The following is a 16,346-nucleotide window of genomic DNA, read 5'->3' as shown; positions in this document are numbered from 1 at the left end:
GGAAAATTTGATTGATTTATTTATTTAACCTTTATTTAATCAGGTTAGTCCCATTGAGGTCAACGATCTCTTTTTCAAGGGAGACCTGACCAAAAAACTCTTAATTAAGGGAAAACCATTGCTGTCATCCCAAGATAACAAGTACATCAAAATCTGGAGGAAAGCAACAAAGTTCACTGGTTATCACAGGTAATTAGATTTAAAAAATGTATGGATGTATGTCTGCTTAGGGTTGAAAATGAAATGCAAACACACCACCTTTACAATAAATAATCCAAAAAATGAGCACCAGGTGATTACAAAGTTGTAATTAGACATTATAGCTCCCAAGTAACAATGATGTGATGTACAGCTCAGTTAAAAGCCTCCAGAGGAGCTCGGTTATTCTGTGATGGCTGAAATGTACCTTCATACGAGATGAGAGGGAGAGCAGTGTGATGTTTACTGTAATAATCTTAACGAGTCTGATTTACTGCCTACTACTACAGGTTCTTCACAGAGAGAGAGGGAGTTATCGGAGGAAACAGAACAGGGAGGCACAGGGATGTAATGAAGTGCTTTAATGTTATGACTAATGCAGGACCTACTGCTGACTATAGACAGATGCTTTCATGTTTTCCTGCAGGTGCATTAGTGTTGTATATTTCATGATGCACATTACAAGGGTTAATGTTCCTCTTTGTACGCCCTATGACTCTCTCTTTGTCTGCACATGTTCTCACAGCTCTGTACTTAACACAGCTCACATATTCATCATATGTTCATGAAGAGGTGCTGTCTTGATGGGACAAAGCTTAGAACATGTTTTTTTTACATATACTGTATATTTGTTGACCCTATGGTATACCCTATTTAAATGAATGCATAATATAACATTTCAAATTCAGGAAATTGGTCATAGAAGTCGTATGTCCATTGTCCTTTGTTTGCTGTGTTCTCTGCTGACCTCAGTCAATGAGATGAAAGAAAATGTACAAGGAACAGAAAAGTCCATCAAGGGTGGAGATTTAGGGTCAGCAAAACACAAAACTTTAATTCAAGTTCTCTTCCTCTCTGTGAATCCAAACCCCTTTTTTATTTAAACCTAACCACTTGGTTTCTGTTGCCCTTTTTCCACCACCAAATTTGCACCAGTTAACCTGAGGGCAACAGATAGCTTGATCTTCATCTAAACTTTGTCGAAGCATTGTTATTAAACCAAGGCTTTCGTCCAACAGTTGTTCTGCTAGTGTCATTTCTATAGCTTGATGTTTTTGGGTTGTTGGTCTGCCTGTAAATGTATTATCACAGCAACCCCTTGAAAATAGAGCCTAACAGTGCCACCCACTTTTTCAGCAGTTATGGAAACAAAATTTGCCAGACATTTTGTAAAAACCTCTTTACAATGCTCTAAATGCATGAACCAAGCCAACCAGGTACCTTGATACTCTTGACTATAAAACATTTAGTTCGGCTCAAAAATGGCTTTGAAAACAGAAAAAAGGGCAAAGGTACAAGACCATGAGCATACGTCTTTACGAGGCTGAAGGAACTTCATATCCCACATTCCATTGCGATTAATTTTGCTCATTGTTCAGGACAGTTTTTCAAGCTTTATAACTATATTGGTACTTTTTTTATAAATGCATATCTTTATTAGAGGGTTCATATTTTAAATCTCACCTCACGAGTATCCGCTGCAAGGAAGCTGAACTCTCAAAACGTGTTGGTACGGTTATGATTACATCTACAGCAGTTACCTTCATAATTCTGAACAAAAGACAAGGTAACAGATGATAGTTCTGAGGCAAAGTTCGCATGTATGGCATAAGCCATGAGTGAAGGTATAAGTATGATGTTAAGTCCACACGGGTACACACATACCGCACCATGTTGTCTCGAAGTGAACTAGTCATGTGACACCGTACGTCACATCCTGAGACCTGTAAATGTGGAAAAAAGTGTTTCCATTGCATTTTTGCGATATGTTTCTTGATCGAAACGTCTGAAAAACCTCACGAGGGCGTAAAAACTTTTTAGAAATATTTGAGAATTTTTCAAAATTCAGGTTTTTCCATTACCAGTTTTCATTGCACTATTTAGTTTTTGCACATTTCTTAAGGTAATGGAAATGCAGCTACTGTCTACAGCAACATCATCGTCACACTTTAGATTTGTGGGTACTGAAATATTCTTGGCAGAGATTGTGAATAAAGTATTTTTTCCTTAAACAGAAGTTAATATCTTACACATCTTTGACTTGTACAGGAGCACAATCATTTTACATTCAGGTAGCTTGTGGTAAGTCTGACTTGCTCTGACTTAGCCATATATCAGATAATATGGCCAAAAAATCAAACTGCTATGGAGAAAATGAGATTTTCATTTCCAGAACCACACTGTTAATCTTTATAGATTTATCCTCTTTGACTCATGATTGCACAAATTAGAATTACTAATTAATTGGTCAAGGTCAGTGTGACATGTTGCTCAGTGACCCTTTCTCATTAAAACAGTAACAGAGCAGCTTTCATTATTTTTTATATCTCTGTAAGAACCAATCCATCCGTGACTGATGAGTGGACAACCCCCTCTGGTTTAATCTCTGTCAAAAATTCTTAATGGAGCATGGAGTGTATAAAAGAGTAGTCTCATTGATGTCACCAGGTAGTTTCTGAAAAGACATTACAAAACCAAATAATGGTTGTCACCATAATAACAAATGCTAATACCCTCTAGCTTCTAGCTCATAATGAAGCATGTAAAGAGTTGTGGCAGGTTGATTGAATATCTTAGGCTCAGTGTACATGCAGATAGACTTTTTAAGACAAAGGTTTTTATCCTCTGTTTAAAGAAAAAAAGACCCATCCACACAAGTTACCTTCTCAGCAACATCTTCGCCCACATCAAAACAAACCTGAACCGTCAATTCACAACATTTGTCATGAACTTTGAGGAGAACGAAGCTGTTGCTAAGGGCCCGGTTAAGTTGTAGCGATTGTACCCTCCAGTGTAGCCGTTAGCTCGGATGTAACTTTAGTATAGTGGAAGTTTTATCAGTATTGGACCACATTTCTTTATTAAACCAAGAGCAAAGAGCCAAACAGAGAGCTTTTTGAGACAAAATTTGTTTACGCTCTTCTACTGACCTGCTACTGAGTTTCTGATAGGTAAGGGTAGGATTTGGGTGTACTGTAAGCTGCAATTGCTGCTGCCACAGTAGCAATTTGCAGTAGAAAACCAGCAGCTCAATCAGACCTCGACCAAATTTTCATTTTTAAAACAGGAGCAAAAAGCCACACAGAAAGATTTTCTTAGCAGATGTGTTTTAGCAAGTCTCCTGATAGGCTTTGGCAGCAATTTTAGCCACCGACCAGCTTCACCACTCAAACACTACAGTAGTATTAGCCTGTGTAGCTCAGGTTAGCATTGGAGTTGCAAATGTCTGCTACCCCATTCATCTCGTTGATCTGATTCATCCAATCACCTCCTAAAAATTGTAATTTGAAAATTCCTGCCATTCCCAAACTCTATGTATGTGAGGTTTCCCAGAGGAAAATGCCGTTTGTGTGTACAAAAGGCTAAAATGCACAGAAATACCTTGTTATCAAAATTATCCACCTACGGGAGGATTGTAGACCTTAGTTGCTGAAACACACAGGTGGGTGGTAATCAGATATTAATGCTGTCACCAGTATTACTTTTATTATAAAGTGGATTTTCTTCACTCCCATCATCACTACTTTAACCACACACATTTGGTTGTAGTGCATACACAAGGCAAAAGCGATGCCCCAGTGTGTGGTGCATGAAAGAAGCACATAAAAGAGTGATTTGAGAAAAAAACATTTATAATTGAGTTCCCATCTTCTGCATTTTCTCTCTAAGAAGAGCCAGGCTGACCTCCACACTTACTTACCAAATGGCCTTGCTTCTGATGTCAGAGCGTGTGTAATGTTAACAATGAAAGCAAAATGTGGCACTGCAATCAGATAAACGTGAGTTCTTTCCTCGAGATTTAATATCTGCAAATACCAGCAACATGAAGGGAATGCTTTTTTCATCAAGGTGCATCTCTGTCAACCTTTCTGGGGCTTTAACACAGGTTAAGAGCTGGAATGGATTGACTTGGTTTATCTTGAGCCCCACTGCTGCAATTCTTTGCAGTGAAATTCTCCAGTTGTTATTTTGTTTAAATTACTTTTATTATGAAGCAGTCAAATCAGGAATTTGGGTGTTTGCATTACCAGCATAACACAATTCAGCAAGTTAGAAATGTAACGGAAAACCACATAGATTAAGTAACAATAGATAGATTGAGTAGCAGATTGAGTAAAAGCATATCTGATCATTCACTTTACAGCATACGTTATTTTGTACCTGATGTGTTCGTCCTCTGGGCTCATTTGCAGTTTATAAATATTGCCTGGTGAATTAAAACACTCTGATTTACAAACCACAAATGAAACGAAGCCTGCGAGTTATATCTGTCAGTAATCTCAAGCACAGTCATTCACACCGGACATGCATCTTAATCAAATCATGAAACTCACGTCCTCCTAAACTAGTGGGCGATTTAAGATGCAAGATTTCTGGTCTCTTCCTCTGCTGTATCGCTCCGCCTGGATCAACACTGTGCTCTCGCCTTTAACCCACCTCCACCCCAGCATCCACCTGTTGGCTCCGACTGGGGGGGTTTAAGCTGTTATCTTATCACTCCTCAAATTATGTACATAAAATCTGTGACAAGTGATTAAGTCGGAGCCTGATGCCAAACATACTATGTTGCATAATAAATGCTTAAACAAACTTCAACATGAGATTATTGGCTGAATAAGTTTAAAAGCTCTGGTTTGTTTAATATTTCTTCATTTAAACACTATACTTGTACTAATTTATCTCAAACAAAAATGCAATTAAATGGTGGTGTTTTAAATGTTAATTTATTGATAATAATATTATTAGTAATAATAATAAAAAAGTGCTTTCAAATTGCTGTTCATAAAGTTAAAATAATGAAAATAAACACTTAATAATAAGAACGGTTAAAAATCTAAAAATTACTCAAACTAAAGAAATGCTGTGATTAATCATGATTAATCACAGCATAGTGAGGTGATTAACTTGATTCATTTTTTTAATCAATTAACAACACTAATTTAAATGCATGATCCCATTTAATTTTGTAATATCAGGATATCAGCCCACCTCTATGAGCACTTAGCTCATCTAGATAATCATGTAGCTATTATTTCCAAAAAATCCAAACAGCACAAACCGAGTTCACAGTTTTAGACCAATAAGGATTTAGCACATTTATGCAACAGGTCACAGCCAACCTTTCACTTCACATTCATACACTGATGGCAGAGGTTGCTATGGAGAATTGGCCATTAGTATTGGCTAAGCCATGACTTTCTACCCCAGTAAAGAAATGAGCATTTACAGCCTGTGTCAGGCTGTAAATGTGACTATTTCTGCTCTATATTCATATTTTTGATAGCCATTGGTCACCTATGGAACTGCAGTTTTGTGCATTTCCACCTCAAGTTAGTTTTTCTACTCCAGAGGCTTGAGTGCTGTGTACTGGTAATAACAATCAAAGACAAAGTGATGATCTGTTATGAGGTCCCCTCTTGAATTATTGTAATGCAACCTCCTCTAGTTAAGAAGCCAATGCTTTGTTTTTAAGTGCTATATACTGTATTCTTTCAAATATTATAATTTTGTTTATTATTTCCTATCCTCTCTACCACACTGACAGTACAAACTAATGAATGTAAACTGCAACACGAGAGGTCATCCTGGACATGTGCAGAAATTCAAATCATTAATCACAGTGTTAAATGGAATCTCTGTTATTAGCCAGTTAAATCGGTGTATTAACGTCTGAAATTGGGTTTTATGTAAGGGTTAATGCCCGACGAGGTGTCCAATTATCAGGGATTAATGGACGACGCGGAGGTGTGAACCATCCGACGCGCAGCGGAGGACGGTTGCCTCCGCAAAGTCCAACTTCTTTCCCTAGCAACGCCTGAGGGCTTGACTAATAACTGGAATAGCTTTTCCAATCCCATAATGTTCTTAGGGAATGTAAACATAGTTCAGTACTCCAGTAAATAGGCGGGCCATAGATGCCAAGTCACAACGGAACAAAAAAACTAGTCCACTCAGCGCACTTTCTGAACAGATTTATCAATGAAAAGACATGAAGGCGAGTGGGACGGAGAGTCATGTGATCAGACTATGAACCTGTACGTTAATGTGAACAGTCATCTGATAAAAATCTTAGTTTTAGCAGCCAGCTGTTTGAATAAACAGAATAATTCCTCCTTCTGCACTACGAGGTCACAGACATGAAATGGAGCTGTCCACGCCCTTGCAGATGCTGATTGTCCGTCAGACACATTTATCAAATATTATCATGCCTGTTTATCAAAAATATTTCCTTTGGCTCTACAACGTAATAATGGCTTCTTTTCTTTTGTTTGTGTTATTTGACTCTTCTGACAATAGTTTATAGCAGTTAGAACAGGAGGGGAGTTTTTTTACGACACTCACCTCTCAGTGTTAAGGAGAGCCTAGAAACAAGACTCTGTTTGCAGAGTCGCTTTGCTCAGCGTTTCTAACATGCATATCCAGTACTAGACCGAATTATTAACGGAGGAATAATCACACAGTGGGGCATCTGCCCTGCTCGAACTGGATCTCGCACTCTCTCTCTCTGAGAGGGAGAAAACTTTATTGACACACATCAATAGACACACAGCACATGCGCATTTTGTCACATATATCCAGCACACATCACTGACTACTGTCGCTGCTCATTTACATAAGTAAACACAGAACAGAAACTCTCATTACAATTAAGAGCATATATACATATTCCTGTCTATGTCAACAACGTCTGATATAGAAGATAAGACTGTCTTAGGTTACAGGTCTTAAACCTGGAGTCTGTCATTTTATTTATGTCAGTTAAGTGACGTTGATGCCGGTCCACAGGCTTCTTACGCTGGCAGCGCTGTACTCCCTGCTCAGAAAATATGACTGTTTCAGGTTGCTATGGTTACTCCTAACAGAGTAACGGCTAACAGCTGCTACGCATTAATTTGGAACAGTGAAAAGATTTTTTTACCAGGACTACTTGAGAAGTTCAAAAGGTGTCCGTGTATTAGATATTAATGGACACCAATGGAATTTCTAGAGCCAATCAGAATCGAGTATTCACCAAGAACATGGTATAAATGTCTATAACCTCTGAGTTTCATGTGTACATTTTTGAATTAGTGTTTAAGGCTGTATTGCAGTGATATTTAGTGAGACTTGATGGGAATCTGATCAAATCACAAGTTTTATGTCTGTTTGGTTTAAGAGGAACAAACAAACAAAAAAATACTGCAGTATGACCTTTCAGCAAATACCTCTTTAAGGCTTAATGCTTAATTTTATTGTTTGTTTTAGTATTTATAGATTATTGGTGTATCCCCTTTGTTGTGGTATACCGTCAGAAATGTTCTTATATTTGAAGGAATGACTGTAGATTGTAGATTTGTAACTTTATGCTATGCTCCATGTGAAGGGCTGGTATGATGAAATTCGAACTTTGATAGTTACAGTTAAAATCAACAGTATTGTCTATCTATGGACAAGAGAGGAGTGTCCACTTGTTAATCAAGTTCATGCACCACTTGAATTTCATTTTTTTACATTTATCCAGAGTAACTGTACCTTTACTGGAGTAAAATACTCTTGCCTGGTCCCTGTTTTCTTTTTTTTTTTTTTTTTTGGTCATGTTATTTGTGGCGTTTTGTTGTTGTTTTTGATGTGAGACACATTTGCACCAAGAGTGAAATTATCCACTGAGTTAGAGCTGCCATCTGTGATTTTAGGTGCTTCTAAATGACACATGGTGCATATTCATCATCAGTATTCTTTGCCCTGATATGAGGACCCACTGTGACACAGATTTTCAAGAGTTTCTGCAGCTCCATCATATAAATATGTAATATAACACTTTCAAAATTTTAGTTTAACTATATGTAGTGTAGACCAATATTAGTATAAAGTCTGTCAATTTTGCAGTGTATTTTACTTCATTAAAGAGTTGCCGCTAAGGAAATATCTTATTTTACTGTGCAACTCAGTACTTGAAGTAAACTTTAAATTAATACTTTCTAAAAAGACATCTTTTATTATATTATATTAAAATATTAAAGAGGGAAAATTAAAATGATGGATTATAAAATGGTATGTTTACAACCCTGTCCGTCAAAATGAGGGACAGCATAAAAAAACTAGTGCAGCCTCTGATGGGATGATCCCTTCTACCACCCATACCACCCAAGTCAAGTGTAATGTCACTCTGCGGGAAACATTCAAACATTGCCAGTGTTTTTGTAATCTAAACATTGTCACCTCCTCTGTGTTTTATCCATTTGTAAGAAATAAACACACCTTTAATGCCAAAAGGACTCAACAGAAGATCAGAATTTGCCAGCCTTTGGATTTGAATGAAGTACCTCTGCTGTTCTTGCTCTGTCACTATGGGTTCAATTATTGTTGAAGCCCTTAACTTAAAACATTAGACACACAGACAAAGTATCAAAATGTCTGACAGCTTCACCCTTGATGTAATCTTTCACATAAAAGGTTACTAAATTGTAATAATAAATCTGAAAAACGACCACATAAATGTGTGTCCAGACCAAAGCTGGTTTCATTCTTTCTGACTGAGAGGCTAGTGATTTCTTTTAGCAGAAACAAGGGCAGCCTAAGAGGCTCAGTCCTGATAAAATTAACAAGAAACCAATAAAACCGCTCACTGAGACTCCTTGATGTAACTAATGTCACCGACTCACATTTCCCTGCAAATCCCAGACATTAATTAGGATTACCTCAGTAAGAAATAATTTGGTCTGAAACAAACACCACCAATGAACATTCCCCTGTTAATTAAATTCAAAGTCAGTACAAGGGGTTGTTGTTAAGTCTTTGGAGTGTTTAATGTTATGAAAGCATCCAAGCAGCAGATAGTTCCTGTCAATAAGAGAACCTCAGTGTTGAGTGTCCATTAAAGCCAGCTGAGGAGTGCTCAAGTCTTCATACAAGGTTCAAATTGAGGCTGCAATTTTGTCCTAAGTGTTCTCTGCTCAGATTAAGAGGCCTGCGTTTGTAAAATTTCAGTTGTACAAACAACACTTTAGTTTTAGGTGTTAATGCAGGTTGTCTGACGTACTGGTGAAGATTATTGTGACCTCTGCTGTAGTCTGTATCACTTCTATCAGTTATATGTAACACCAGAAGACAGAAAGTTCTTTTTTTAATAGCAGTCTTAATTCAACTTCCCTTGTATTTACATCAAGGTTTTTTTTCAATATATAGATGTTTTTTCCACATAAATTAAAGTTTTTTAGTCATTTAAATAATCAATTAAAGGTGTCTAAGATGCTCTTATCAAGAAAAAGGTGTCTGATTTAAAAATAAAGAGGTTTCACACAACCTTGTGTAGATTTTCTCGTGTATTTCAGAAATTCAAAAAGATTTAATATGATAAATTAACATCAGTTAACCCTAACTAAAGTCATTTATTTGTAATTTTAGGAAACTCCTAAGTTAAATGAGATCATTTACAAAAATGTTCAAGTCATACTCATGATTTGGTCTTACTCTGTAGTCATGTCCTTTGTTGCAGAGAAATTATTGCATTTACTTTTTGCCTAGTTTTGTTTCTCAGGCAGGGAGTTACTGACTCAGTAAACAATGAAGGACATTTAACTCAGAACAGAGTTAAAGGGGACATATTATGCAAAAATCACTTTTTCAGGCTTTCTTACAAAAATATGTGCCCCTGGCCTGTCCACAATCCCCCCAAGAATCAGAAAAATTCATTCCCTTCCACCCTCTCTTTCTCCACCTTTCAGAAAATGTGTGCTGAAACAAGTCGTTCTCAGATTTTCCCTTTAAGGCCCTCATGTTAGGAGTTAGCCCCACCCCCAGGTTCAGTTGGCCCTGCCTGCTTGGAAGAAAGTTCCGCCCTCCTCTCCTGATCCTCCTCTCAGCTGCCAGCTGAAATGCTGGATAGCTCAGTGGGTTACTCTGCTGAATTTTATCGAGGAGATTGATGGTTTAAATCCCAGACAGGTTCTTAACTTTGGATAAAAGTCTCTGTAACACTGTAACATCAGGAGTGCCACATCCACTGCCTGGAAGGGGTGTGGTCAGGGGCAGAGCCAGACAGCTCATTAACATTTAAAGCCACAGAAACAGCTTGTTCTGAGAGGGGCTGAAACAGAGGGGCTTTTAGACATGCAAAAATCCAATACTGGAATGTTTTTTCAGCAAAAAACTTCACAGGCATGTTTTGGGGACCTCTGAGAACAATGTAGACTTGTGTTAAAAGGGTAAAATATGCCCCCTTTAAAATTACAGTTTAGGAGTTAAATCAACACTGAAATATCAGCACTCCAGTTTTCACTGTGTACTGATTTCACACCAATAACATCATGCATCTCTAGTTTAAATACTTGTGAGGTTAGTGTTGTAGTACTCGAGAATGGTCTTGGTCTTGAGACTACTCTCAAGACCACATTTTGAATGTCTTGGTCTTGTCTCAGACTCGAGAGCATATTTACTTGATCTTGTCTCGGTCACGGACTGGCCAGATTCAAGATTTTCCATCAAGACCGGGTGAGAGCAGCACTGATCTGCTATTCCTCGACTTGATTAATGTGATAATAAGGAGAAGCACTTCTGTAGCTACACCTGCAAAAACTCGGACGTCAGTCCATCTTATTTCTAGTCAGAAATACCTCTAAACACTTACTTAAGGCTTCATTCACCTGACAAATCTAGATAAACATCTAAAATAATCTAAAATAATTCCAGACTTGTCAGTGGCTTTTAAATACATACAAGGATTTAATTTTTACAAGAAGTTAGTTTAACAGATTAGTTAAGATTTGAGATTTGTGCATGTTGTGCTTTGAAAGAGTTAGACACCTTGTTTTATCTGTCAAATTTTTTTAAAAAGAAAGCTAAAGTTTAAGAGAGAATGCTCTTTTAATGTTCAACCTTGTCATGTTTGTTTTTTAAATGGATTTTTATGGTCTTGGTCTTGTCTTAGTCTTGGTCTTGACCCCCAAAAGTCTTGGTCTTGTCTTGGTCTCGGTGCAGTCTGGTTTCGGGCAAGTCTTGGTCTCGGATAGTGTGGTCTTGAGTACAGCACTATGTGAGGTCCTACTAGTACCAGAAAAGTAGGAGAAATCAAAAAGAGCATACCAAATAAAAGCTTGAGTCTCAGGGGGTTAGGTCTGGTGCAAAGGACATCCTTTATCAGATCCGGCTAGTGTTGTTCGGCTTCAGCAGCTCTTTGATTGAAGCACGTGCTGGACCATGTAAGTACCATCACAAGAGTTTGAAACTGGATCCTGAATTTAACCTAGAGCGAGGTTAAAGACACAAGGACGGGACAGGAGTAACATGAAATCCTCTGGAGGATGAAATCAGACAACTTGTAAAAGGTGAAAACTGGTGAAAAGAGAAGTGAAGTGCTCGAGCCTTGATATGTATAACGTATTACATAAAACACTTTCTTAGAGGATGATTAACACTGAACAGTAGAGCTTTTTCTTTGAAATCCACTTGGTACATATTTTTCTTGAGTATGGAGAACATTGTGTAACTGAGGAACACCGGATGTAATTTGCCAACGATGAGTCATGTTTGGTCAGTTGTTAGGAGGAAAATTTGCTGGGGCAGATTTTTGTCCAAGTCTAGCCCTGGCAACAGATGCATAAAGGGATATGTATTTTTTTAGAATAAACCTAGGCAACAGAAGTGACCCTAGAATTTATAAGTAAGCCTTAGTTACAATGTTAAACTTAGAATTGAGCAAAATTAGCGTGGTTATTTGTTGTGCATCATTAAGGGACAGACAGAGAGACAGATTATATGTTGATTTATCCCAAAATATGTTTTTGTACCTGTTATGATAAAGAAAGTTGGAAATCTCTGCAAACATATGAAAAGCTGTAGTTAATAATTATATTTTCTCCTGTCTGGTTTTGTGTAATGCTATATACTTAAGAATCATTGCGGGACGGAGGCATGCCTCAGTATTTGCTGTGATTTAGGATCACACGACTTGAACACTCATCCACCCATTAGTTTCCATCAGTGAATGCAAAGCTTCATCATACTTTGTAAATTAGGCCACTAAGTGTGATTTAAGAGTAAACTGGACCCCTTTAATAAATCTCTCCTCCTCCTCCTCTGTTTGAGCTCCTCTCTGCCTGCTGTGTGATTCTGAAAAATGACTGAAAGTTTGTGTGAGGAGCAGCAGGGTGGAGAGGGTTTGACTCACTTTTGGTTGGTGAGAAAAATGATTCAAATCTCATTTTAATATTTAAGATTTAACGTCATTACTATTTTAAAAAGATGTTATAATAATTGTCTTCTAGATAAATTAGTTATATAGACAAAGGAGTGAAAATGTCCTTGTGCACTAAATGTATATTCAGCATTCAAACAACCAACACAATGTCATTCCCTGTTTTAAAAAGCTACTCTTTAATATGTCTTTATTTTAGCCAGCCATAGCTCTCTTTTTGTCTCCTTCCAGCTGGCACCACGTATATCTTTGGAAAAGGCGGCGCTCTCATCACATTCACCTGGGCCCCCAACGAGCGGCCGAGCACCCGAGCTGACCGGTTGGCCGTGGGCTTCAGCACCCAGCAGAAGGATGCCATCCTGGTGCGAGTGGAGAGCACCCATGGGCTCGGAGACTACCTTCAGCTACACATAGTAAGGATGGGAATCAGAGTTTGGGGGCTCTCTCTCAGTTATATGCTTTTTAGTGTTTTTGTACAATCCCTTTTTGGTTTTCAGCTGTTGAGGGTACACTTTTTTATTAGTGTATTTCAGTTCTCACCATTAATTAGTTGCTTGTTGGCATGCTAATTATTAGCATACTAGTTAATCATTATTAAGAGCTGATTGGTACCTGCACTCTATGGCTAAAACAGCTTGACATCATCCAGACAGTTTAGGTCATTTGACCAAGTGCAATGTGAAGACAGACCAAACCACATGAAAGAGCAACAAAGGTGCAATCTGAGCCCCAAACTGAACCAAGTTCCTCGGACTATCAGGACGACAGCCTATTAACCAAGGATTATGTTCTTGTGAAATGAGGTACCAATAAGCTCCTAATAATGACTAATAAGCAGTTACTATGCTACTAATTGGCATGCTAAAAAGCAGCTTATTAAACTCTAAATTAAAGTGTAACCACATATTTTTGTAACCTTGCAAAGCAGATGGATATGCCTGTTTCCGTGTTTCACACGGGCAAATCCATCTTGCAAAGCTCCTGTCTGAACCGTTTGGGCCGTTTGGGTTAGAAAGTGACAGGACCAACCAGCGACGAGGGGCAGTACTTTTAGGCGCGGCAAAGTCATGATATAAGCAAGCAGCAACAAGAGGCCGATGCAATTATGACGGAAGACATTAGCGTGGATGCTGCTAAAGCGCCAGTTTTATCAGAAATTGATGACATTTCTTCATTGAAAGAAGAACAAAGAACAGCAGTGAGTTGTTTTCTTTTCAAAAACAACAAAAGTCATGTACTGACATGTCTGCAGTCGCCATGGTTCATGTTATGCAGTTCTCTATGGAGTTTACTCCTTTGGTAGGGGCGCACCTCGGTAGCAGCTACATCACGTGTTTTGTTGCTCTGATTGGCCCGTAAAGATGTGACAGACAGAACGTTCATCCAATCACCCTCAGAGTTTTTTTTTCAAAGGCTCTGCCTTTTCTCAAACGCTGTCTATGAGAGGTTTTCTAGATGGATGTGTGAAACACATCCATGTGGCGTGTCAGGTTAATATTTTTGGGCTTCTTATGCCTTTGTTTTAGAGAGGAACACAGGTTCTATAGTCTGAAATAGAAATGAGAGATTGGGGAAGAGATATGAGGGAAAGAAGCCACAGTCCAGACATGCGTACATGGGGCGCAACCCAACCACTAGGCCATCTGTGCCCCAAAAGTACATTTTTAAAGAGTTTATGCACCAGAGAAAGAAGCTCAGTAATGATCTGGATGATCATGATATATGCAGTGTCCAAAAAAAGTCTTTAGATCTCGTGAAAATCAGGACAATGTGAAGTGTGCAGCTAACTGGAGCAGTGGAATTGAGTCCACTCTGTCCCTGTTAGATCATTTTCTAACATTTTCCACAAGTTTACTGTGAAAATCAGGGAACAGCATTATTTAGTAATGTTTGCCAGTGATTAGAAGAAAGCTGCTAATTTCAACTTGTTTTTATGGGTGGACAAAAGAAGAAACATGTTCTCATTCAGAGGCTTCTTTAGCAGTTTTAGATGATACAAATCAGCAGTGGGTTTCCAGCCACTTTCTTTGTTCCATGCCTCCAATTTGCACATAAAAAAGTCTGACTGCAAATTTAAACAAAACTCAATAAGAAAAAGAATACACTTGGAAGAGGTAAAGTCTGTATTGATGAAATAAAAGTGCAGCTTTTTGCTGTGGAAGCACATTTAATGATCAAATGTTGACATCCCTGGATTTATACACTCTAGTTAGCACCCAGAGGTGAGCTGTCACTAGAACTATTCCCAAGAGCACATATGCTTCGGAAAAGTTGTTAAAAACTATTTTGTTCGTCTGTTCACTGGCTTTCAAGATAAAAGCTGTTGAGCCTTCTTCTTCTGCTGTGTTTTTCTTTTTTCTTGTCATGAATAACAGCACCAACTGCCTGACATACTGTATCTATTACAAATGCTTGCAGAGATGAAAATGTGCATAAATCAAAATTTTCTTTTGCCAGATTTTAAAAAAAGTAATTTAAGTTTTCTGTTACATTGGAGTGGTAACTGTACAAAGCAATGTGTTAAATCCTTGAAACTAAACTTACAGGAGACAGTGTTCCAAATAAAATTGTTGTACACTCCTTTTTTTGGCACTCAAAGAATGCTAGACAAGAACTGATGTCAAAGATTATAGTCACTTTTTGTATAATATTAATAATAATAGTTTCATATGCTGAGCTGCCTGACAACACCTCATTTTGGCAACATTTACGCTATGTTTTGATTATTAATATCTTTGTCACTTTACATTGTAAAAATTCAGTTCACACACTTGTATAAATGGAGACTCTTATCTTTCACTCCCCCAGAGTTACAGTGCGTCACTAGATGAATCCTTTGTCCTTCAACTTGCGCATACATAACTGATTTAATCCTTTGTCTGTCAACTTTTGCCAACCAACTGATACCGTGGAATCCCTAAGGCCCTCTCTACCACAGTTTTTCCAGGATAGGTAAGATGAGAGACCGGAGCGAGAGGAGAGAATTAGATCTGTTGATCTCCGATGATGGTGCAGTGAAGCTGAAATCATTATTCAGCCTCACTTATCTCATATTTTAGAAATTTGGTGAAAATAAAATGACAGACAACATTTATGCTCAATAAACAATATGACAGAATTTCATTCAAGCCAAGTTTTAGGCACTTACCTATTATTTTATTCATATATTCCACTACTTTTGTGAAGCTAAGACTTTGCTCAATCTATTTCAAGCACCTAACCAATCAGTGAAGGTGTGTTTTCACAAGAGATTAAAATTTTTCAAAGATCAGATTTCAGAATACAGCATTTGGGCTAAAATAACTCTTCACACAGTTCTCTAGGACAAAAATGGGCCACAGTATGCACAAAGCTGTGATTATCCTGAAAATTTTGATATTAAACACTTGTGTGTTGTGTTATCCGTGAAAGGAAAACCCTTAGACCTCAGATTACCATCCTTCATATTCTGCCCTGTCCAATAAAGGCATCAAATTCCCAAAAAGATGCCAAAAAAGGAATAAAATGGAATAGATAAACACCTTTGATTTAATTTTTAAATGAAATTTGAACTTCACTGAGCCAGTATTGTAAGTAGACACCAAAACATCAGGCAGACTCCATCACAGCTTGAATAAACAGCTTGAATAAACAGCTCATTAACAGTGTCTGAGTCCAAATTTTTAGTTAGGAAAAAAACAAAACAAAAAACAAATGAATTATGAATGCAGGAAAAGAAACATGTCAATAAGGCACAAGTTAGCAAACCAAGAGATGTTTTCTGGTGATGAACATATGTGTCAGATGGTGTAACCGAGTGACTCCTCGGCTGCTGCCAGCATGTGTCTGTGTCTGTTCTATAGGGAAATCAGTCTTTTTAGCTCGTAGCCACAGGACAGATGTGCCATGATGAAGACCAGAGGGGAGATCTGTCAGACGTCTGCGAGTGGTGTAATAATTAAAATCACACCTGTTGTCAGAGCTCAGGGCAAACATC

At 37.9% G+C, this 16,346-nt stretch overlaps 1 protein-coding gene across 1 annotated transcript in view; it reads left to right on the top strand.

Moving 5' to 3' along the window:
• nrxn2a (neurexin 2a) overlaps positions 1 to 16,346 on the top strand; it is a 266,470-nt gene that overhangs the window by 220,016 nt on the left and 30,108 nt on the right. The window contains exon 17 of the mRNA XM_041801644.1: positions 12,602 to 12,783. Coding sequence (XP_041657578.1) covers positions 12,602 to 12,783 — 182 coding nt within the window. The remainder of the gene's footprint in view (positions 1 to 12,601; positions 12,784 to 16,346) is intronic.

This window comes from Cheilinus undulatus, linkage group 12 (genome assembly GCF_018320785.1).
Source record: "Cheilinus undulatus linkage group 12, ASM1832078v1, whole genome shotgun sequence".
Classification (NCBI taxonomy): Eukaryota; Metazoa; Chordata; class Actinopteri; order Labriformes; family Labridae; genus Cheilinus; species Cheilinus undulatus.
The sequence above is the reverse complement of the archived record's forward strand: the minus strand, read 5'-3'. Positions and strand labels throughout refer to the sequence as shown.